General features: G+C 50.7%; 7 protein-coding genes across 7 annotated transcripts; 5 read left to right on the top strand and 2 right to left on the bottom strand.

Moving 5' to 3' along the window:
- The first annotated feature begins 66 nt into the window (after positions 1-66).
- Positions 67-2900, top strand: BU24DRAFT_420722 (uncharacterized protein). The gene is made up of 4 exons (XM_033527547.1): positions 67-536; positions 596-2346; positions 2400-2620; positions 2689-2900. Exons 1-4 carry the CDS (start codon positions 464-466, stop codon positions 2705-2707), a joined length of 2064 nt encoding a protein of 687 aa, XP_033386012.1. The 5' UTR covers positions 67-463; the 3' UTR covers positions 2708-2900.
- A 648-nt stretch (positions 2901-3548) lies between these two features.
- On the top strand, positions 3549-4603 carry BU24DRAFT_420721 (glycoside hydrolase family 45 protein; the record flags this gene model as incomplete). The annotated part of the gene is made up of 2 exons (XM_033527546.1): positions 3549-3970; positions 4031-4603. Coding segments are annotated over exons 1-2 (765 nt in total), but the record flags the coding sequence as incomplete, so codon positions are not given.
- Positions 4604-5011: 408 nt separating this feature from the next.
- BU24DRAFT_449296 (uncharacterized protein) lies at positions 5012-7239 on the top strand. The gene is made up of 3 exons (XM_033530934.1): positions 5012-5164; positions 5307-5334; positions 5396-7239. Exons 1-3 carry the CDS (start codon positions 5052-5054, stop codon positions 7169-7171), a joined length of 1917 nt encoding a protein of 638 aa, XP_033386010.1. The 5' UTR covers positions 5012-5051; the 3' UTR covers positions 7172-7239.
- Positions 7240-7409: 170 nt separating this feature from the next.
- Positions 7410-8512, top strand: BU24DRAFT_420719 (short-chain dehydrogenase/reductase-like protein SDR). Its single transcript, XM_033527545.1, has 2 exons — positions 7410-7959; positions 8032-8512. The coding sequence occupies exons 1-2, from the start codon at positions 7616-7618 to the stop codon at positions 8492-8494; spliced, it is 807 nt and encodes a 268-aa protein (XP_033386009.1). The 5' UTR covers positions 7410-7615; the 3' UTR covers positions 8495-8512.
- Positions 8513-8546: 34 nt separating this feature from the next.
- Positions 8547-10283, bottom strand: BU24DRAFT_155586 (uncharacterized protein). The gene is made up of 2 exons (XM_033521321.1): positions 9136-10283; positions 8547-9058 (listed from the first exon to the last, which is right to left on the bottom strand). The coding sequence occupies exons 1-2, from the start codon at positions 9854-9856 to the stop codon at positions 8670-8672; spliced, it is 1110 nt and encodes a 369-aa protein (XP_033386008.1). The 5' UTR covers positions 9857-10283; the 3' UTR covers positions 8547-8669.
- Positions 10284-17554: 7271 nt separating this feature from the next.
- On the bottom strand, positions 17555-19697 carry BU24DRAFT_344691 (glycosyltransferase family 2 protein; the record flags this gene model as incomplete). The annotated part of the gene is made up of 4 exons (XM_033523412.1): positions 17555-17716; positions 17815-18133; positions 18519-19364; positions 19633-19697. The coding sequence occupies 4 exons, from the start codon at positions 19695-19697 to the stop codon at positions 17555-17557; spliced, it is 1392 nt and encodes a 463-aa protein (XP_033386007.1).
- A 3007-nt stretch (positions 19698-22704) lies between these two features.
- BU24DRAFT_155513 (uncharacterized protein) lies at positions 22705-23842 on the top strand. The gene has a single exon (XM_033521320.1). It carries the CDS (start codon positions 22810-22812, stop codon positions 23704-23706), a length of 897 nt encoding a protein of 298 aa, XP_033386006.1. The 5' UTR covers positions 22705-22809; the 3' UTR covers positions 23707-23842.
- The last annotated feature ends 15 nt before the right edge of the window (positions 23843-23857 follow it).

Here is a 23857-nt window from a genome sequence, read left to right as displayed (position 1 = left end):
ACATCTCTCTTGGCGCGTCCCCTACTCGTTCACTTCACATTCCAACATGTAAATCTGTCCACACAACTTTTCCGTCTCCTCCGAACTGAGAAACTCGTAATTCACCTTTAATCACTCTATTCGTCAATATTGAAGGCCACTAATGGTCCAGCTCGAATTGCAAAATTCCCTCACTGAGATCATCAACATCAACTTCTGCATCCTCTTGCCCTCGCATTGTTGATTGATCTCTACGCTCTTGCCCATCTGCCCTCTGAATGCAGTCGCGACCTCTTCCGGTCGCACGCGACACGCAACACGTCGTAGTTCTGCCTCTTCCTCTCAGCCGGCATTTACTATTCAACCCCAACCTGAAGCAAACTTTCGGATAGCACACCATCTTCATTTCGCTGTCATAACCTGGCATCTTTGGGACAATTGACTTTGTCTGTCACATTACCTTTCAGCAGTCCTCTCATACAGAATGTATACACACATGCGCAGGTTCTTCGCTATCAACTTTCTATTGGTGCTCACGCACGCTTTCTACATACCTGGTACGAAGCCTGCATTATCTTGACTTTTCTCCAGTTAGAAATACTCATCAACCTTGAAGGGTTCTCAATTAAAAGCTACCACGATGGCGAGACAATACCACTATTTGTCAACAAAGTGTACTCCGATCGTAGCGAACTCCAGTATAGATATGCTGATCTACCTTTCGTTTGTCCCCCCACCGGTCGAGTTCACACCGGACGTTTTACTAGCGGTGCCAGTATATCGTTAAACTTGGGAGAGGTCCTCCGTGGTGATCGGATAACGGTATCAGATTATGAGCTAGTCATGGGCAACGACGAGGAGGCACTTTTCCTTTGCAGCCATACTATGGATGCTGCGGGCATCAGGAAAACCAAAGAATTGATCCGGGATGGCTACTTGGCAGAGTGGATTGTGGACAACCTACCCGGTGCTACCAGTTATCAAACAACAGATAAGACTCGTAAATACTACGCTGCAGGATTCAAGCTCGGCGAGGAGGTGGCTTCGAAGGAGGGTCAGGATCCTCAGTACTTCCTGAATAATCACGTCACGCTCGTCATTCGCTTTCATCGCGCACCTGGCCGGGACGGTCGACATGGGAAGAAAGTCATCGTGGGGTTCGAGGTGTTTCCGAAGAGCATTGAGGCAGGCCACCGAAAAGCTAATGGACTTCCTGAAGACATCTCAAATGTCGCCCAAGGAATGAGTCTTAGCAGTCAATTTCACGACGAGGGTTCCGATAATGTGACGCTGAATATCCCCTTCACTTATTCGGTCTACTTTCGAGAAGAGGATAGGTTAGAATGGCAAAATAGGTGGAGTATGTACTTTGTCGCCCAGGATGACAGTTCCAACATCCATTGGCTTGCAATTATCAACTCGCTCGTCATCGCCGGACTTTTGACTACAGTGGTTGCAGTTATCGTGGCCCAAACTCTGCATAAAAATATCAAGGCTGGAGCAGATGGCGATAAACCGAGAAGCAACGTTGATCAAAGGGTCAAATCGCCCGGTCTTGAAAAGGGTGGGCTTCTCGAGCAACTCAGCGATGCTGAAATCATCGGAGATGCATCATCCGACGATGTAGTAGTTGATGACGCCTCTGGTTGGAAGCTGCTTCACGGCGATGTGTTTCGCCCTCCACCCCATGGCGGCCTGCTCGCTCCCTTGGTGGGTTCAGGAATCCAACTCGTCCTCGTGGCTCTCGGTCTTCTCATACTCAGCGCTCTTGGCTTGCTCAATCCCAGCTTCCGCGGTGGATATGGGAGCGTAGGCATAGGCCTCTTCGTTGCTGCTGGTCTCGTTTCTGGTTACGTCTCTGCTAGAGTTTACAAGACTTTTGGGGGACAAATATGGCAGAAAAACGTTTTTGTGACTGCCTCTCTTGTTCCGGGATTACTCTTTGCAACCACATTCTGCTTGAACCTCTTTGTGTGGGTCCAAGCCTCAAGTAACGCCATACCGTTTACCACCCTTATTTTGCTCGTCTGTTTATGGCTTTTCATACAGGTTCCACTTGTGTATGTAGGAGGCTGGTACGGGTACACGGTCGCCGGTACATGGACTCACCCCATCAAAACCAATTCGATTCCCCGACAGATCCCTCCCCAGCCTTGGTTTATTAGGAACATGCAGGCTATTCTTCTCGGAGGATTCATACCATTCGCGGTGATATTCATCGAACTGATGTTCGTATTCAAGAATTTATGGCAGGACAAGAGCGGCTACTACTATGTTTTCGGCTTTCTTAGCCTCATATCAATCATCCTACTTGTTACGGTCATCGAGGTAGCAATTGTCGCAACTTATGTGCGGCTTTGCTCCGAGGTAAGACTGCATCCGAACTCGTGTATGTACATCACCACTTACTATATTTCTAGAATCATCAATGGTGGTGGCATTCATTCATGGTTGGCGGCAGTAGCTCTCTATGGATATTTACGTACCTGGCATGGTACTACTTCGCGAAATTACACATCACAGGCTTTGTGTCCAGTCTTCTCTTCTTTTGTTACGGATTTCTCGCCTGCGCTGTCTATGGATTGCTCACTGGAACTGTGGGCTTTCTGGCTGCATATGTATTTGTACAGAACATGTACGCGTAAGTGTTCGAACATGATTTCCAAACATTCGCCTTCGTATAGAAGCAGCTGACACAGCAGCACCCAGGGCTATAAAAGTGGATTGATGCTTGCGCAGCGTCGACTTCTTTCAGCTTCTTCAGACAACGTCTTTACGGAAACTTTCAGAAACTCACGATGAACAACCTAGAGCTTTATCAGCTAAGCCTCCACCGTTGGCGTACACGCACTCTACAACTACATGTCACGTACAACACCGGGACACTTTTTCATAGATGTAGACACCGAATTGGCATAGCACATTTAGGTACATTGAAGAATGTTTCTTCTATTGCGTTCTTTTGAAGATCGCTGTAGAGTTCCGAAAATGAGAACCCCACACTTTGAATTATTGACGGCGAGTGACTTTTCCCGGAGCCATACAACCTGGATCCAATCTCAAAGTCCTACCCTGGTACATGCACCCCGCTGCCGCTAGCCTGACCTCGCGTACGTTTCGTCATTAACAGCCTCATCCATATTGTTTTGCTATATCAACGTCTGTTATGACAAGTGACCGGCAATTTACGGGACTCGCGAGCCGACTTTCCTATAACTTCATATGAAACGAAATTTGAAAACCCCTCTCATCATCTCCTAAAGTAACAAGCATTGATACACTGCGCCATATTTCACTACACTAATGCCGAGACAAGTGTTTTGGTTCCACGGAGGCCTCATGACAATGATACGCCCACCAATAGAACTGCGTGACGAGTATTACTGTATACCGTTGGAGATGGCGAGGTTCTCACGCAGGGGCTAGTGAGTTGCCATGTACCGGGTATCCAGGTCTCTTGGAAAATCGAATAAATTGCGACTGGCGTACGATGTCGCACCACCCTATATGAAATTTTGTGGGGAAATGAAGTTAGTATTTGCATCGATGCCCAAAGAACGATATAACATGAAGTGTTTTCTCCTCAACTACCTGTCTGTTGTCGCTATCTCACAACATTGTAATTACGGTATTATCACATAGTCGCAAACATGCTCGTGTCACTCAAGCAGATTGCTCTTCTGGCCTTGGTTACTGGCTACGCTTCAGTCGAAGCTCAGAAGACCGGAAAGACGACTCGATACTGGGACTGCTGCAAGGGTTCGTGCGGATGGAGTGGCAAAGCTTCAGTCAACCAGCCCATCCAGAGCTGCGACAAGTCGGACAACCCATTGGCCGACATGGCCGCCAGGAACGGCTGTGAGAACGGTGGCACTGCGTACATGTGCTCGAACCAGAGCCCATGGGCCGTATCGGCAGATACGTCGTATGGTTTTGCAGCAGTGAAGTTGGCTGGCGGCAACGAGGGCACCTGGTGCTGTGCCTGTTACAAGTAAATTCCCCTCCTCATCCAACTATAAATCACCCAAGAACCAGTTCTAACGCCTCCCAGATTGACCTTCACATCCGGACCCGCAAAGGGCAAGACGCACATCGTGCAAGCCACGAACACCGGTGGCGACCTCGGCAACAACCACTTCGACCTCGCGATGCCAGGCGGCGGCGTCGGCCTCTTCAACGCCTGCACGAACCAGTACGGCGCTCCCCCCAACGGCTGGGGCAAGCAGTACGGCGGCATCTCCTCGCGCTCCGAGTGCGACGCATTCCCCCAGAAGCTCAAGGCCGGCTGCTACTGGCGCTTCGATTTCTTCGCAAACTCCGACAACCCGGACGTCAGCTTCGAGGAGGTTACCTGCCCCAAGCAGCTCACCGACAAGAGCAGGTGCATCAGGAACGGACAGACGCCCACTCAGGGTATCGATGGGACGTACACTGCCGCTGCGACGGCGGCGCCCAAGCCGAGAAGCTATGGAAGTGCGAAGTAGATAGATCACTGGTTGCGATTTCGTGGTTTAGTTGGTTTCTCATGGTTTCTTGCAAGGATTCCAGACAGAAGTTGTAAATATCAATATCACAAAAAAAAGGCTTTGAAGCTGCTTCCAGGCTTCATTGTGGCATATCTCAGAAACCGACATTCTATTGTTTTTTTTGCGCCCCCAAATATTGGAATTGAGTCCATATAAAACGATGGTACCTCATCAAATCGATGAAGCAGCATGCTCATACTTTCTTTAAAGACAATATGGGTATAGAAGGTTGGGGAGAAATCAGAACCGATGGTTGAATTTATATGGCATTGCAGTGTATAGACACTGATTCCGCATTCATTTAACGCCCTGGAAAAATTAAACCATTGGCACAGAAACAACAAGTTTTCTATGTCACATCACAGTCGAACAATCCAACGAAATTCCGTATGTTCACCTACCTCTGGGAACAAATCACTATTCCCAAACAGGCTAGACGAAAAATGACTTCGGAAGGCGTCCTGAGCTTCCCAGACGCGCCACTTGCGCACTTTCACGAAAGCATCACGTCGCAGCTCTCATTGCACCGCACAACTGGGCCCGAACATGGTGTATAATTGGGATGGCAAAGAAGCCGACTGCTTTAGGTTGTACGTCGAGGAGAAGAAGAGCATGGACGAGGTGATTGAGTTCTGGGAACAACGGAATTTCACGCCAAGGTGAGTTGCTTCTGCACAAGCGGGGTGTACGGAGCACCGTAGAAATTATGCGCGCTCCAGCCTATCGCATGTGTAGCCCCCAGATGCTCTCCAGAATGGATTGCATAGTATGGTACGATCAATGCTAACACCGTAACCAAAGCAAACGAGCCTTTCAGACTCAGTTCAAAGTGAGTCCACCGGCCTGGTCGTCCACGACGAAAGAATCGTTAAACTAAACATGCATTACAGCGATGGAACTTCCCAAGCAAACAGAACCTTGCGCTGAAGAACTCGGCCCTGATCGACCGAGTCAAGGATCTATGGGAGGCCAACACCACGCAGAAAGAAATGCTGAGCACGATGCAGAATGAGGGGTTTACCATCAATGACCGTGAGCTTACCAGGCTGAGGCTAAAATACGGTTGGATGCTTCGAGACAACACCTCGCGGATTCTCAAAAGCAAACAGAAGGGTGCATCGGCCGACCAGAACCATGCGAATGCTGGGATCGGAAGCGCCGAAAATGGCGACGATGCGAGGCATTCTGATGCAGATTCAACCCCTAAAGCGGGACAGGAGGATCCTGTTCATGGTCAGGATTCTAATGAAGTACCAACAGAAGGCGCATTGCAAAGCACCATCGCTGAATCAGAACCCGCACCACTGGATCCTGAAGAAGCCCTGCGCAGGCAAGCAAGACGACAGCAGCTTCAAATCGAAAGCGCCGAGAAATGGTCGAATCGCAAACGACGCCGGCGAACGAGAGGATGGGCCAATCTACCAGCAGATGCTCCAGGCGAACCTCCGAGGTTCCCCTCAGAAACGACCATCGATGAAAGCAAAGCCTACCTTGGGCTGACTAATGATTTGTATCGCCAGATTAGAGACCAGTTCCAGGCATTGTGTATGGAAGAGGGCATCTATAAGAAAACCGTCGCCGGGCCTGAGAAATGGGGTCGTGTTAAGGATCGCTTGATTCGAGAGAATGCTCATTTGGCCAGCACCTTTCACAACGACGCCGGAAGCAGACAGCAAGATGTCTCGATTCAGGGTACGAGCAACTTCAAGGCCTTGTCTCTCGATGTTATCTGCATGGATGTTACAAAACGTATGCGGACGTTCGACTCTAGAATGGGGATTCCAGAGGCCAAAACCATCCTCGGCCTCAATCCCGAGGAGACTCGACAGATCAGGAAAGCATTCCAAGACAAGTTGAGAAATGACCACTTCACCAACAAGTTCGAAGCTGGTGAGCAGCACTGGGAAGACCTGAAGCAAGCTTGGGTCCAAGACTCTCCCATTTTAAGAGATACACTCAGTCCAGGACCAGCCGACGCAAAGCATGCCGAAAAGGTCAAAGCAGTGGAGGTCTTAGCAAGGGATGTGATGAAGCGCTTCCGTGATTTCAAACAAAGGAAAGATCCTTCACTGAAGAGCCAGTTACCCTCAGGCCCCGGCCCTGGTCCTGCAAAACCTTCGATGGTCCCACCCTTATCCTCAAGACGTTTCCGTCCGACTGAAACCGCCGACAATAATGATCAAGCCGATGCTGGATTGTCTACATTGTCCGATGCATCTGCACTTCAGATCGATCCCTCCCTCTTACTTGCTGCTAGCAATCCCTCGCTAATGGCCAACGCCGATGCATCAAACCCGACCAATGCTCCTCCAAATCAAAATCAGTACTTGCTCTCCTCACAGTTCTATGGCGGTGTACCTTTGCCAATCTACTTTCGACTACATCCGCATTCGACTACTAGCATGCCTGGGAAGATGATCTGGCTAGGAATCTTGCAGGCTGCAACTGTGCCGGAGATTCGGACGCTCGCCATGCGAGAGCATCCAGGCACCGTTGTGATGAAGATCGAAGGACTGATCGTGCACAAAGCACCTGGGCAAGCTGATAGAGAGACCTTGATCACGATAGATGACGATGATGAGCTGATTGCGTATCTGCAACACGTCGCTGGTGGTAAAGCTACATTTGTGGTACTCCTTGGGATGGGACAGACGGGTTACGTGTGAGATGTAGAAATATCCAGTACCTCCTGGTACCTGTATGATAGGGAACGCAACTTAAAGAATCCTATACCATCCTGTATCCCAAATGAATGATTGTAGCTCGAACTGCAATCGCAGAATTATGTGAAGTCCTTCGAGAACAGCAATATTAATACGGCGGATACGGTCCGACATGTGGGATAGCCTGTCGGTGTGTGTTGACCCGAGGCCTAGACCCTAACCCACGTCAGGGTCCGTCTTTCATCGCTCCATTGCACCTCCGAATGCCCCGCCGGCAGACGCGTATATAGACAATATGCCGTTGACAGAGTGGCCCCGTGTCGCTACAAAAATTTCATCATATAAGTGACCGTCTGCCTAAACGCGGGCTCCATCCCTTGCCCGTCTGAATCTATCTGTCCTACGTTCCTTTGTTCTCCCTCCACACCAACGGACCCATTCCGCACCATGGCTTCCCCAAAGCTCCTACAAGGCAAGATCATGGCCATAACAGGCGGCGTCACTGGCATTGGCAAAGCGATCGTACTGGGATACATTTCCCACGGAGCCAACGTCGCCGTGAATCACCTGGGAGACCCAAGGTCAAGCGAGCAATATCAGGCCCTACTTGCAGAGGCCGGAAAAGACATCGGAAGCAAGGACGAAGCTGCGGCGAGACTTCTCGAGGTCCCAGGAGACGTTTCCGACCCAGAGACCGGCAAGAAGCTCGTCCAGGGCGCGGTATCGCGATGGGGGAAGCTGGATGTTTTCGTTAGCAATGCGGGGATCTGCGAGTTTAAGGATTTCTTAGAGTACGCCTTGATACATTCATTCCACCTGGACACGAAACCGCATTTTTGCTAACAGTTCGACTCGTGCTATAGTATCACTCCTCAGCTCTGGTCCTCAACCGTAAACACCAACCTCACAGGAGCATTTAACACGATCCACGCCGCCGCCACGCAGATGTCCGCCCAGAGCCCCCCGGGCGGCTCCATCATCGGCATATCCTCCATCTCCGCGCTCGTCGGCGGCTCGCAGCAAGCCCACTACACGCCCACGAAAGCGGGAGTCTTGTCGCTCATCCAGTCGTGCGCGTGTGCGTTGGGACAGTACAACATCAGGTGTAACGCGCTCCTCCCCGGAACGATCAAGACGCAGTTGAACGAGAAGGATCTGGACGACGATGAGAAGAGGAAATACATGGAGGGAAGGATACCGTTGGGGAGGACGGGCGTGACGAAGGATTTGGCGGGGCCGGCGGTGTTCTTGGGGAGCGAGTTGAGTGAATACGTCACTGGTGCACAGCTGTTGGTTGATGGTGGATTGTTCGTCAATCTGCAATAAGTAAACAAAAAAAATGAGAAATCTAAAGTTTTGCAAGCGAATTTTATAATAAAAATATGTTCATAATATTTCGGCCTGGAAGCAAATCTTGCGCTTAAAGTCATGGAATGCTTCTTATGCTTCAACATGTCTTCGTACACGACTCGAATTGTTTTTTTCGAATTGATACTGGAAATCATATCATAATACCGTACGCCTCACAACCCGCCCGCCACCAAATATCATCGCCTGCCTCCTCCACGAACGCAGCCACAAGCTCCCTCCACAACCCCCAATTCTCTTCCCCGTTCGGCCCTCCTACATTGCACACTGGCCAATCGGATCCGAACATGACCTTTCCGGTGCCGAACTGATCGACGATATGTGCTATGAACGGCCCGAGACTTTCTTTTAGAGCGGAGACAGACGACGGTGTAGGTGACGGCGCGAACTCGTTGAAAGCCCCTGAGAATTTCATGTACACCGCGGGCTGTGTAGCGGAGTGGGTGAGTAGGGATTTCCACAGTCGGAAGTCTGGCCATGCGGAGCTGGGGGTGGAGGATAGATCTGGTTTGCAGAGATGATCTGTTGATATTCCATCCAATTAGTTATCAACTGTTCTCTTTTTCGAAACTGGCAGCAGAGATGAAGAAACAACTCACTCAAAACAAAAGCAACATTCCCCGCCCCATCATTTGCCTCGATCCCTCGAATTTTATCAATCATACCCGCTGCCACATCAAGTTGCCATATTCCCCCTCCATGCGTATCAACCCCAACGTCAAACGCCCACCCCCTTCCTCCTCTCCCTCGCCGTAGCGAGAGCAAATTCGTAACCCACCGCTGACTCCCCACCAACGCCCTCATCTCCCCCTCGTCGTTGATGCCCTGCAGCAGGTATCGGAACCCCACAACCTTCGCCCACAACCTCGGGCCCGCTACCTCCTCCGCAACCCGGATATACAAATCGAACAGCCGCGATTCGAGGTGGAAAGGCGCCCAAATGACGCAACCCTTCATGCGTTCCGCATCCGCGGCTTCGAAGCCATCGCCCTCGTCTGGAGAACCCTCGACTATCCGTCTCAGGAACTCGAGCTCAGCCAGGGGTTCCTTCGCCCAAGCGACCAGCGCGTTTCTCAGCTCGGACTCCGGGGCTTCGGTGGGCACGTCTGGGGCGGAGCTCGGGAGGTAGCGGTCTGTTTCTACGTATATGAAACCAGAGGGTTGGAGTTCGGGGGGAGAGGTGGAGTGTGTGGTGGAGAGGTAGTCTGATATGCCGTGGCGTTTGGAGAGGAAGTGGCCTGGTTGCATCCAGCCGTGGTTCTTGGAGGTTGTGGCGGTCGAGGGCCAGAGGTGGATGTGTGTGTCGAGGATTTTGGACATTGTGGAGTAGGTCGTTTGAGTGATGGTTGTCTTCCTAGGACCTAGGGGTGGAGGGTGGTAGATTGGAGTTGAGGGTTTAAGATTGAATGAGCGTATGTATCAATGACGGGCGTCGTCGTGAATGTGATGTTTAACTGATCGTTCTGCGAGACTTCGTTCTTGTGAGCTCTTGCAAGTCGTGCGGCGGAGCTTGATTATGGAATTCTGGAGGTTATTGTGAGATTACAGGACAGAAAGGTCGCAAGTGACGTCAAGGGAACCAGAGGTAAACAGAATTGTAAAAGATTAGATATAATTGTAGTTCCTTTGATGATACAAGTTTAGTTCGATTGTTTGTATTCCAGCTGGGAACAAAGTCTGAATAGCTGTGGTTAGGTGTTGATCCACCACAGCACCATACATGTCCAACACATTACTGTAATAGGCGGGGTAACTCGACTGCGTTTTGCATAAATATGCTCTTCGTTGTCTGGAAGAAGGCAGTATGAGTTGGGGGAATGAGGGGCAGGCCGGGTTATTTCACACCGAGGGGTCCTTCACGTGATCATCCATGGTCGGACGGCCGAAAAGGGAAAATATGATGAATCACACGAAATCACGAATACAAAGTTTGGGACATGCCGTATCGCTTGGCAAGATACCGTATTACACTGTGATGGTGAAGGACGACCACGCTGTGCACGCGACTTCGAAGTTGGATCGTCAGCCGAGTGCCGGGCATTGCTCTCGTTGAGAGAGAGAGAAAAGTCTGCAACAGGCAGAACACGCAAGATGCTCGTATGTGCATGTACTATCTACGCCCCGGTGGAGCACTTTCTTGTCTGCAAGGAGCGACCCCTTCCCCTACCCCGTTGTTATTGTTGCAAGTAAGCCGTGGAGAACGGAGTGAGAGACGAGAGACAGAGAGAGTTGGGAAGGGGAAAACGAGAGACAAACGAATGAACAAACGGCTTGGAGGCAAGCTCGGATCCGGATTCGGCTTCTTCTCGACTTGCTTGACTTTTAGCGCGTGCGATGGATGCGCAGTCGTACTTGAGGAACGACAGACTATGACTAAGTGAGAGACTGCAGCTGGCGGTGCCTGTTGAAACTTCGCATCCCATATCAACTAAAAAATCTGTTCTGCATGAGAACCCACTTGCCCGCGTATGAGCCAAATCAAAAAAGTCCACCCACCACCCACAGTTGGATGCACCCTCCCTTCCGATCTCCTAGTTGGGCGTATCAAGGACACGGCAAGAATACGCAGAGGCAGTAGTTCGCAGCTCGTCGTCAGACTGCACGATCGTGTGACTTCGATAATCTCCGCCGTGCTAGGACTATGCAAGTCATTGCCAGTATATATCCGGACCTCCAGGCTAGCGACCATGTGGAGAAAACAAGAATCGACAATAGGTGTAGGTGTCGATGCACGGTGGATCCCGTTTGAGGGACCCTTGACCCTTGAGGGACCAAATGTTCATGCGCTATGCAGTTATCGGACGCCGAGATGTGCCTAACGGATGGTGCATTTGCTAATGGCTTTCCTTGAAAAGAGGCATGAATGGTTGCAAACTTACGGGCATGGGAAAGAGGTCCAGAGGTGCATGTCAGACCACCCAATGTAGTCTGGGGTGACGAGGTTGCTATGACAGCTGCCAGATTGGATGATTCGCCCGCATCTTCTTCAAACCCCCGAACTACTTCGTTCGGGTCATCAAGCATCCATAGGCTGACGACACTGTGCGAAGACAAAGTAACTAACTAACATCTGTAGTTAAATGGCTCTCGAGATCTGATCCCTTATCCTGCATGGGAAGGCTGAAAATGTTGTTCGTACTGATGGTCCGTTGCATGAGCATCGGAGAGGATCGGATGCCCGTCCGCGCGTAGTGGGCGTGTAACAACCACTTCCAGCCGTGCTGAATTCTCAACCAGGTTTGAACAGCTTTTTTTGCCATTGATCTGGTGCTTTTAGACGAACTAAACTTTACCACTTGCCACACATCAGCTGTCATTGTTGAGGCTGATATTGTCTTGGCTGGATAGTTGATCATGCTCGCAAGATCTGCTGACGGGTTCACGATGCGCGTCGAACCAACTGAGACATATGGGGAGCGGCACTAACCTCAAATCATCGGCAAGCAAGGAATCGCTATGTGTATTGGCGACTTTGCCCATTTGCAATACGAGTCTTCAGCACGACCCATTTTGAGCAGGAGGTCTTCTCATTATCTAGGTAGAGGTGCCTCGCATCGTGAAGCAAAGATATTGTAGCAATTGTACCATCCGGCTACGCTTATCTTTCAAGATTGTTTGTTGATGATTCTTCGAGTTAAGCATATCCGATCAAGTTCGGCATACGCCAAAGACCCATAGTGATCCCACGCTATTCCACCGTGACTTCTGTTATAGGATAGAGGTGTGGTCGAGGCGTTTGTGGCACTGTGCCAATGTTGGAGCCGGCCTTGCACGAAGTATAGCGACAAACCGATCGGAGCCCACTTGATGTGTACGTTGCCTGATTTTATGCGGGGCGCTATCTTTCCAAGTAGCTATTTCGAGCATAGTTCATCGTGAAGCTGAGATACGCGCACAAAACGTCAAGATGCGATGCATTAGGTAGCGCACACTTCCGGATCATTGTCAAGGAATCCCAACTTTGCTCGTTGAAGTCTCTTCAGCAGACTTGTCCTAGGCACATTTTTTGCAACAACAAATCGGAAAACAGAGCCGAACCACTCGTTTGCATTAAGAGAGTCGGAAAGTTACGTACGAGTCGGAGATGGAGTTTATGGGGCGTGGGTCGGTGCCGCAACGCAATGGCAACAGGCAGAGTTCCTGATGAAGATACGATACACATCATCTTTACGAACTAGTGCGATGTCTCAGCCAACACTGGGCAACAGAAGGAGTCTTCTGACAAGATTCTAGTGCTTGATAATATGTCGACCGTTAGTGCAAGGTTCCAAGTTCATTGGAATTGTGGTAAGACGTTGTATCACCAGTGGCAATGAAGTCAGTGTAGTTCATGGGTGTTTGTTACTCCACATCTCGGAAGTGAGGTAACATCACTCACATGGCCTTTTTATAGTAACACAAAGTTGTTGTCCGGTGGCTACGTGCCACACCTGGGCGGTTATCATCGTACAGCAACGAGATGTAGGCGGCTATGGACGGCATGTCTCACCCTGGAGCTTAAGACGGAAGTCGATGGAAATATATTCCGTTAATGAATGTTCGCTGGGTGTATTGGGTGAGAACTTCGATAGTTCTTGTGTAATGAAAGTGATCGCCAGCATGATGGTTCTTGTCTAACTTCTAGAAAGTCATTCGCTCGTCTACCGAACTTATGGCAAAGCGAGTGAATAGCACGAGCATGGCGTGCATCGTTGGTAAAGAGCGAATGCATGTTTGTCTACTCACCACGAAGAACTATGGCTAGTGCAAATCTAGGAATGCTGCTCAGAGCATCACGCAGTAGCAGTAGTAATAGAATACTTTGTTTCTTGATGCTGTCCCGAGAGCTGCTCGTGGTCGGACGCATCGAACGCAAGCCGAAAGGTATGATTTTGCGCATTTTCGACACGTATGCTCCACCTGAAGTGACAGTGCATGACGCTGTCAATGTGGAGACATGATGCGAGAAAAGCATCGTCGTTTGCCTCCGACTATAGACAGGCATCAATGACTGAAGTTCTTCACTTGCAGAAGGGATTTGCTGTGACCTGAGGGTTGAGGTGTGCGGCGCTCCGCCTCCAGGCCGGCGCACGAGCAATGTGGGCGTAAGTCGTCACTGGCAGAATGCGGGAGCGGGAGATGACGAGCATAAACTTTGGACACAGGTAGACCCTTTGTGCTACTGCTCTGAGCTTGCGGTGGCTGGAGCACTTGGGGCACCTTGCACGCTTCTTTCGCACTCCGACCGGATGACTAGAGGGGAGTACGAGTAGTTGGTTCCCTTGCAACTACGTTATGTTCGCATTGAGAAAATGGTCGCTGGCCGTGGCGATGCGGGACTGTTGGAATGACGACACTGATCGGTATTCTGGTGCAGAACCTGATGCGCAATGATGAATGGCGATGCGAGAGCAGACGCTCGATGCTGGGGCGGCATGTTTGGCTGTGTACATCAGCCCCACTAGAGAGAGCGCCGAGACACGAAATTCGCAAACCCGCATGCAAGCTGCAGCGCTTGCCAATCGCGCGTGCGCACCTTGCAATTGTGAGAGAATTGTTTGTTGGAGAACAGAAGAGGGTTGCATGGATGCATGTCGAGGGAGCAAGCAAACTCCATGGCAATTAGCTTCAAGCCTTTGGCCGCCCCTCGACGACAAGTTTAACGCTATCGTCCACCCATCGCCCGCATGGGTTGCCATAGTTTACCATATTTGGTTCCCGCTCAGGACTACATATGACCACTACAGCCGTAGTACGATGATAGTACGCCATCGAGAGGCTAGACGGCCTGGCCTATTGTAGCGTTCGCACGGCTGGGATACCAGGACGCTTGACCCGCTAGAGGGACGACGCTTCAGCAAACGAACGCGAGCCAGACCCGAGATGGGAGCCAATATGGAGAGGAACCGACTTCTGTCCCTTTCTCGCTCTGTTGCAGTCCTGAGTCCTGACCGGGGCCACTATCAAGGGAAGGTGTCGAATATTTGGCTGGGGGATGCTAGTCCGATATCACAGCACATACCTGTCCTGTCCTGTCACTGCGGGCACGCAAAAGTTAGCTAATTACACACTATTCGTTAAGTACCTACCGTGTAGGGGAGAGCAGTACGCGTACTGTGGATGGAGTAGGCAATTTGGCAGGGTGCAAGCAGCAAGACTGAACACAGTACGGGGGTAAATAATAACACAGTGGGGGTATGGAGATGGGGTGGGAGATGGGATTGGGATTGGGGATGGGATGGGATGGGATGGTGGCGGTCGCTCGGCGAGCTCGGGAGTGAACCGCACGTTTGAATCCGTGCAGAAACGCGCAATAACGTATATGCGCCCATGCGGCGTAGACACTGCGAATACGGAGTAAGTTGTATTGTCCACCTATACCGTAGACCTTTTGCAGTGTACGGAGTACATTATAACATACCTACTTAGATACGGAGTACATGATGACAAACAATGGCACGGAATTGATATAGCTTCAAACTCAATTCCCTCCATTATCATCCTTAGAAGATAAGAAGACACTCGTACGGAGTACTGTGTACAGATGAAAGAGGCTTCGGAAATATGTACCGCGTACCATGTAAGCACCTAGGTATGTACCTGTTTGTAGAACAAAATCCGTGACCTAAGCTGGGGACGTGCTTATATCGCCCCTACGCGATTGGGCACTTGTATACTTGTGACAATACAGCAGGGACTCATTCGGAGGGGGACATGAGGTGGACTGTTCCTGTTCGAAAAGCTGGAGAGAAGATCTTCCGTGCGTTTGCGTACGTGCATAAGGTACATATTTGAGACTGTTGAGCGCCGATCGAACTACTTGTACATGTATGTATGTACTGTAACCTGGACGAGGTAGTTTATTAGTTAGTTTACTTATTCCCTTTCTCTACAGATACCCGCACATTTTACGTGCACGGATCTGGAAGTGTGATATTGCTACAGTAGTACTGTACTGTACATGTATGTATGTCCATACTCTCTGCACCCTGCCTGAGAGGAAAACGCAGCCCCCAACTCGAATGCATAATAGTTGGCTACTAGTGAATGTACTGGCGAGTACTCCGTACGTTACAAGTAGCACGACAGTCAGATAGCCGCCGCCGCCCTGGCCGGACCAGTTGACGATTTATATGATAAAGTGGAGAAGTGCTGATAGGTTTCCCAGTGCAGGTCTAGGCGAGTCCAAGCCAACAAATATCGTTTATTTTACTGACTGGGCAGGTTGGCTTGCCAAAACTCCACCCCATCATCTGTTTTCTTGTTTTCCTGTTTTCCTCGTTTATCGTTTTTCCTCCATGTCCCTTGTGTTTTCTTGTAAGGGTTAGGTGGCTTTGGCAAACTAAATTGGCTACTCCGCACACTCAGGCCACAAAGTGAGCGAAGGGCCCGGATGGTCCCTCGCGCGGAAGATGGCGTGAATGGTTCGCACTATCATATTGACTACATGTACTTGTACATGAGGAGGCACGTGCACTCCCTGCTGAGGTCAACACTAAGGAGCCATGGCGCCCCTCGGACAGTGGAGGGATTTATACCCCAACTAGACTTTTCCACTAGACGCTCTGGAGGGGAATGCAATTGACACGGACTGGCCAAACTTTACTGTTTGAGCGGTAGTACGACTTGACCCGTACGTGATACGCTACTTGAATGGTACTACCCACGGTAGGGGACGGCAAGCACCACTTCGGGAGCTTTGCGGGCGCTTCACGATCAGACCCTTCGCGGGCCGGTCAGACAGATTGGACGACTCATTCAAAAGCTAGTAAGAGGTAGGGCAACTGGAATGACGACGAGTTCTGTTGTTGATACATAGATCGTGTTGCTTCATGGAGTGACATTGGGAGAGGGGAGCTGGTGCATGTACCTGTGTACAAGATGCACGCAATAACGGGACGCAATGGAGGCTGACGTGCCGGCTGAGGTCGATTTTGAGTTTCTTCCCGTGTGCCATCCCATCTTACGTGCAGGGCAGGAACTCAGGGTTCACTTTGTGCCACCTCGAATCCAAGACCTACCCTATCGTGGAACCGTTAGACAGACGCTGAACACGCCAGGCATGCCGCATCCTGTGCCGGCGCCTGTACGTACATTTACATACATGCGCCGGTACATCGTCAGGTCAATCCGAATGGTAACGGACAGTTTGCCTCCCTGCATATACATCATCACATGTCTGTTAAGTGCTCGTAGACGAATATACCTGCCATGTATCAGTATCTCCAAACGGAACAGGCGTGATATCAGGCAATGCCATTGAATGCAACCGAGAGAACCCTGGTCTGTTTGAACATCAGGATTCACATTGGTGCACACGCCCTTGGGGTAGTCTAACGGGGATGATCATCAAGAGCAGCGGAGGACGGTTGATTGATTGACGGCCATGCCGAAGATGCCAGATTCTGATTATTTGTGCTGTGCACAGTAGCAATGATGACTTTTGCATAGACTACATGGATGAGACCTTTGAGCTTACCGAGCTCCCCTTGCGAACCTTGGAACGCTGCAATTTTGAAGAAAGAGAGAGAAAGTGAAAGAGAAAAAAAATACAATGCCCATCAACCTTTGAACGCCGTATATCCGACCCGTCCATTTTTAGCGCCCCAACCCCCCCAGAGAGAGCACAGTCTCTTCGGGAATCCCTATTTACTGTGACAAGAAGTAACGTAAAGGAAAATCACCGCGGCCCTCAGACTCTATCGATCCTCTTTAGAAATGGATGGGCCGAGTTTGTGCGGATCGTCGAACGTCTAAATTACTGCCCTCTTTAGGGCGCGCCAAGTGGCGCCGCAATCGACCAGGGTCGCTCAACGAAGCGGGAATATCCATTCTCGACTTCGTTCTCGCGTTCGTTCGTGCTTGTGCTTGTGCTCGTGCTCGCGCTCGTGCTTTGTGCTTTGTGCTCGTCCTTGTCCGCGCTCCCCTCTCAGTCTCCACCTCCGCTTTCGCTTCCGTTTCCCTCTCTTTCTCTTGCTTTCAGCCCGCGCCGTTAACTGCTCTTACTGTTGCTTGTTTACAGATCTGCCGTTGCGCAATTCAGCTGACGACATCTGACACAATCCCTCCGCGTTCGCGGAGCATGCGTCCCTGCACCTGGGGTGAGGGAGTCAAGGGCGGCGTGATGGTTGCCATGGGTGGAATTGGAATCATTCGAATGTTATCGTCGGCGTCAGCGCCCTCACGGGTACCCCATGTCGTCTGATAGTCGGAGCGGTTAGCGGATTGACCAGTCAAACATGTCGAAAGCGAGCAATAGCTAAATAGAGAGCGCTAGAGCGCGTGCGGGGCTAACATACCTCTGTGACAGTGATGCAGCCGTAGAGCTTAATGGCATTGTGGAAATAACCAAATAGGACAGACACGGGAACGAAGCGTACGTCGCCCGGGTTTCTTAACAAATGAGGAATAAGCTTGATCGTCTTGGTGAAGGCGTAGTGTCCAAGGAAGAAGGTCCAGAGCAGCGGCAGATGGCTATTGCTCTCTGAGTGGGAGTCCTGATAGTAGCCCGCCTCTAAAAGGGCAAGGTAGAATGTCGCAAATAGTGCACAGTCGTACAGGAAGGCCCATTGGGTGATGGTGGTTTGGAACACTGCGTAGAGAGACCATGGATAGTTACTATTGCGGAGAGAGTTATGGTCAGCATGAGGTTCAAAGATGCTCCAATCAAAATTATTATTCCGATTGGGAGGGCAGGTGATGATGATTCAGGTAGTAGATGGTGGTGGCAGTCGAGGTCGGGTAGTGGGTGGCACAGTGGTGGTGGGATGAGGACAGACCAGGACAGGGGGGGGGAAGAGTATAGGGAGGGGAAGTCATTGGCCTTGGCAGGCGACGACGACACGAGAACATGGCCAGGGAGACCAAATACAGTGGACCATCCAAATTCAAACAAAACAGGTTCCTCAACTGAAGGAGGCGAAAGAGGGACTTGGAGGATAGGGAGATGGTCCAATAAACCAAAAATAGTAGAATGAGAGAATGGAGGGACTCGGCAACTTACACCCACATGTGCAATTCACTCAGGCTCGTCAAATTGCTGCGCCAATTGCTACGCACCCATCTAAGGCACTGTCGAAGGTACTTGGAGTCGTTCTCCAGGGTGGTCTCCACCTCACACTCGCGGTGGTTTTGGATCTGAATCTTCCAGTCGTGGGAAAAGAGCCAACGGGTGATGAAGTTATCGTCATCGGCATTGAGGAAGTGGTCGCTTCCCCAGGTTTCGTGGGTGAAGCCATATGTAAAGTTGGGGTCTTGGAGGATTTCAGAGCGGTATGCCACCGCTCGTCCGGACAGGCAAGGCAGACCTCCATCCATCCAGTTGCATGCGGTGCAGTCGAAGTTCCTGCGGACAAGGTACAATGCGCCGAGAAACTCCCAAAGGTTGGATCGGTCGTTGCGGCGGAGCTGCTGGTTAGTGCCAACACCACCCACTCGGGGATCCTCGAAGGGAGCCAAGATCCATTTGGTGAACTTCTCGGGCAACCAGACATCATCGTCAAGTAGGAGCGTGATCTTCGTTTGCACCTCGGGGATGGCGCGTGACAGCTGACGGCGCTTGTTGGCCTGGCTTATGGAAAGGATCTGGATCCGCTTAGGACTACCCATCTCTTCCACCATCTGATATAGACGTTTGACACGAGAGTCGGGCGTGACCAAAAGCAGCTCGTACGGCTCCAGTCGGTATGCAGTCTGAACAGTCTCCTTCAATTGCTGGATATCCTCGGCAACAGTCGGGATTATGACAGTCATATCTTGGGCTGTGACGGTAGGTTCCTCGACTGGCTGTATGGGTGTGTACAGCCAATTCGCAGCCAGGTTGACCCATAATCTGACATTTCGGAACAAACTATGGCTGGTATTAGTCTTGTATTCAAAAGCATATGATACGGAAAGGGACATGTTCCCAGATCAACCGTCCACCATCTTTGGCGTCCCCAACCTCGACGCTCCGCTGTATGTTTCCCATGTTCCATGTTCCACATGATATTGGACACAAAGAACATGACACACATTGCACGGGTAAGGCTGGAGGGTGAAACCATTTGAGATGGGATTGCAGAGAGGACGACGAGGCCAGATGGGTTCAGAGACAGAGGGAATGGAAGGAAACCCACAATAGACCGACAAAGACCCAGAACCAACTCCAATTGGGAAGCATCCACAAGGAAAAGGGAAACATGGCAAGAGGCAACGGACGACGGACGACGAGCAACGAACGTGATAGGAAATGGGAACTACGTTAGAAACGAAGACGAAGATCACATTGATGGGCAGAAGAATCCGCGTTCCCCGGCGGGCGCGGGAGGGACTAAATATTCAACCAAGCCACATGTTTGCGGGCCCCGGCGAGATGATGTTTCGCTTCCCGGCGCTGTTTAAGCTGCAGGAGTTTGGGGTATTAGTGTTAACGATGGCGGGAGCGTGAGGTACATGGTAGAAAAATCCGATTTTGGCTAGATGGGAAGGACAGGCGTCATTGCTTTGGATCCCGGCAGGCCGTTACTCGCATATTTAGCGCTCAGGGATCGTCTGCAAGCCTGTCGAGGGTGCGAGGGTGTGTGAGGGTAGTGTGTGGTGGTTAGAGTAGTTAGTAGTGGATGGTGGAGGTGGTAGTGGAGGTGGTCGGTCGTCCTGCGAGTCCTTGCGAGTCCTTGCGAGAGTCCTTGCGAGGTCTTCTTGTTCGAGTCCTTGCAAAAAGGCCCTTGTAGGTTCGTCGTCCACTAGGTCGCTGCAGGTCTGTCAAGCTTGACAGGCCTGGCAAGCCATGGGCCAGGCGTAAGCCAGTGGGGAGACAGAAGCCTCCATGCCAGAATGCAATTCTGTGCCAGCCAGTCTGCATCGAGGAGGGCGCAGCGCGAAGTGCAATAATAGTTGGTCTGGTTAGTCGCCCAGCCGTTTTGTGGGCGTCTCTACCTAGGCACGAGACAGAGACGAAGACAGAAAAAGGGCCACCAGACAGACATCCGGATAGTAATACAACGTCGTGTGCTCCGTGGAGAGACACAGAGGAATGGACGAAGTTGCAGGTGGATGGAGAGATTGAACTAAACATATCCAGGAACCCTTTACTTGCTTCTGCGTGTGTGTGTGTCTGTCTGTGTCTATGTCTGTATCTCTTTCTCTACTGTGAATTGAAGCAGTGGTGTAGTCGTTAGTTACTTAGGTAGGTAGTTAGTGTGCAGCAGCAGCTGTTATTCCCACCCGCGCACCCCAATAATCCGCATCAGACACACCCACACCCACCTCGTCTCTCGCTACCCATCCCATCCCATCAACCCCCCCTCCATCTTCCTCCATTCTATAAATTATCATCATGGTTTTAATTGAACTCTTTTTTTCTCCTTCTTTTCTTGTTCTTCTTTATTTTACGCCTCCTCCGGCTACGAAAAAAACAAAAGAGAGAAAGATATATACCTTGCCCTAACCTACTTCTGCTTTGCCTTGCCTTACCTTGCCTTGCCTTGCCTTACCTTACCTTAACCTTGCCTCGCCTCGCCTCGCCTTTGGTGGTGGCATGGGCATAGTCTTCCCATATTGCCCACTAAAGATAATTACTGCCGCCCACCATGATCCATTCTATCCAATTCCACACTAGCATCATTATCCATTCTCCACTACTGTACTTTTACTATCTTCTTCTTCTGCTCTCTCGAATGCTAATTGCTGGACTCTTCTTATCCAGCATGTCCACCAGCGTCCCTTGGGTTCTACTTCGGGGTGGCACCGGGTGGGTGCTGGTTATGCAAAAGAACGAAAGCAGGTTCAAGCATTCAACTAACACAACACAACCCACCATGTTGCATGCTCATGCTCATGCTCATGCTCATGCTGGTGCTGATGCTGGTGCTCGTGCTGATGCCGATGCTCATGGTCTTGCTCATCCTCTCGGCTTCTCTCATCCCACCTCCACCTTTTTTGCCCTCAACCCACCCACCCACACACGAAAACAAGCAAGCTACCGTACTTACAGCCGTATCACATCATCCAGATCGTGTGTACATCTTATGGATCCACTGCTTCGTACTTTGCTCACAATGGCTAGTACCATTATCCAGCGGCTCTCTTCGGCCTGCCCTGCCTTTTCTGTCTTGTACTTTGATCTTTCATTCGTGCAGTAACTAATTATCAAGACTCCATCTACTCACTCTACTCTACTCCGTACAGTGTACATCTTATCCATCTTCTTCCTGCCTATGAGTAGATTACTGCAAGACTTGTCCTTCTCTCTCAAGACCTAGCCCAGCCTAGTCCTTGCCCGACCTACGGCAGAGATTCAAAATTGGACGTCTGTTGGATTGACTGGGGGGGTACGAGCTGCCACCGGCCGGCCTCGCAATAATGCGGCTGATGATCGCAGTTCCAATATGTACAACCCTACCCTCCCCTCCCCTACCTCGTACAGTACCCCTAAGCATTCCATCCATCCATCCATCCATCCATCCACTATTGCTGCTGCCCCTCTACGCTCCCTACATACAATCCCTCCCTTTCGTTCATATTCGATTCAATTGATTCATTGATTCATTGCTTCATTCATCCATCCATGATCCATCCACACCCCGTCCAACCCATCTAAACCACTCCTGTCTTGTACATACTCATCCAATCCACTCATCCACCCCCGGTTCCCACCCCCTCCCATCCTCCCTTGGCATGGATGGCGCGTCAATCTGCATCTGAGATCATGGCTCTAGAATTGCGTACTCGTACTAGCCGCTGCAGGCGTGCTCGAGCATCTTCTCGAGTCCTGGTGGCCGAGGCCGATAGGCGCTCTGGCGCTCGTGCGCACCCTCATGCGCCCGCTCACCGTACACCCGCGGCGGCAGGGCTGGCGACTCCGTCTTCCCCCATCATCCATCCATGATCCATCTAATTTATCTATTATCTGTCTATCCTATCTATCGATACATCCATCTACGGCATACCCCATCCATCTATCGCTCAGTCGACTTTTTCCACTCGTTGCTGGGCTTGTTCATGTTCGCTATCTATTCATTTTTTGTGCTGGCCTCTACAGTCTCTGCTACTGGACTGTTGCTATCATCCACCTTGCACCTGGCGCACTGCCGTCCCGTCGGCTAATTCCAAAATAATTGTTTCCTTCATCATATCCAATCCCCTAATTCCCACTCACATGCAATATTCTTTCCATTGATTTATCCCTCTTCCGTCTTAAATTCTCCCTGGGGGTCTTGTTATTATTTCTTACCCTTTCCTCTTCTATACATCTTCTTTATGTCCGACCCACTGGCCAACGGGATCTTTTTCCACGATCCGGTGCGCCTATGTAGATGACCAACATGTCCGTTTGGTTGCGCAACCACCATGAGATAATGCCATGTGTGCTTGCTGCGGGCCTGCGACCCAGGCCATGGTGGGTGGGACTTCGGATCGGGCATGCCATGCCATGCCACCCACCACCCATCACCCTCACCACCACCACCAACCCACTCCACAAAGTGAATGTTTTTTCCCATACTGCAGAAAAGCACAGAACCAACCAGCCCATAGACACAGTACTCCGTACATACAGTGCCGGTACAATTGCTGCAGTATGCTCCGTACATAACGCAGGCGAAACCTCATGTGTCCGACCTCCGGGCTCTGGGCATCCTCTGGTCCAACAAACGACAGCCTGCTCCGTTCGCTCTCGGCGGCATTGCCACTTGCAGCGGCAAAAGCATGCTCCGGCGTGTCCCCCTACCCTTCTTGAGCCATCCGACCTCTCTTTTTTTTTTTCAAAGATTGACGGTAATAATCAATATGCTATGGAGCCGACGACTGGATGGGGGATCCAACAAGGAGAAGAACGGACGGACTTTCTCTGGCTGGCGATGTACATACGTACATACATGCTCCGTACAGTAGTTACATACACAGTACATGCCAGTACAGTACCTGGCGTCGTTCGGCTGAAGAAGGACATCGGTCTGCGTCTGCTAGCAATATGTATGTATGTACTGTTGTCTGCACCTGCTGGGGGGTGGGGATACCTTGCTCTTGCAGATCAGAAGGCACCGGCCCGTCTTCCACTTCCGCGCAGCCAATCGCTCAGGATGCAACCTGGTCGGGATGCTTGTTCGTTTGGCTTGTGCGTGGGAAGGAGAAGAAAAAAGAAAGTTGCATTGTGGGTTGTGCAGATGGGTGCTGCCAACCCGCAATGTATCTTTCTTGCATCAGGGTGCTAGCTGCACGGCATGGTTGTTTTTTTCTCTGCCTTTTCTGCCTTCTGTCTACATCTTTGGAATTTTTTTCTTTTCTGATATGCAATGATGTCGTGATTGAGCAGGAATAACTCTGCCGCTCCGAGTTCTTCTGTCCTTTTTTGTCTGTTCTTAC

This window comes from Aaosphaeria arxii (assembly GCF_010015735.1).
Source record: "Aaosphaeria arxii CBS 175.79 unplaced genomic scaffold BU24scaffold_3, whole genome shotgun sequence".
NCBI classification, from domain to species: Eukaryota; Fungi; Ascomycota; class Dothideomycetes; order Pleosporales; genus Aaosphaeria; species Aaosphaeria arxii.
Note: the sequence above shows the minus strand (reverse complement) of the source record. Positions and strands in the feature narration are given on the sequence as shown.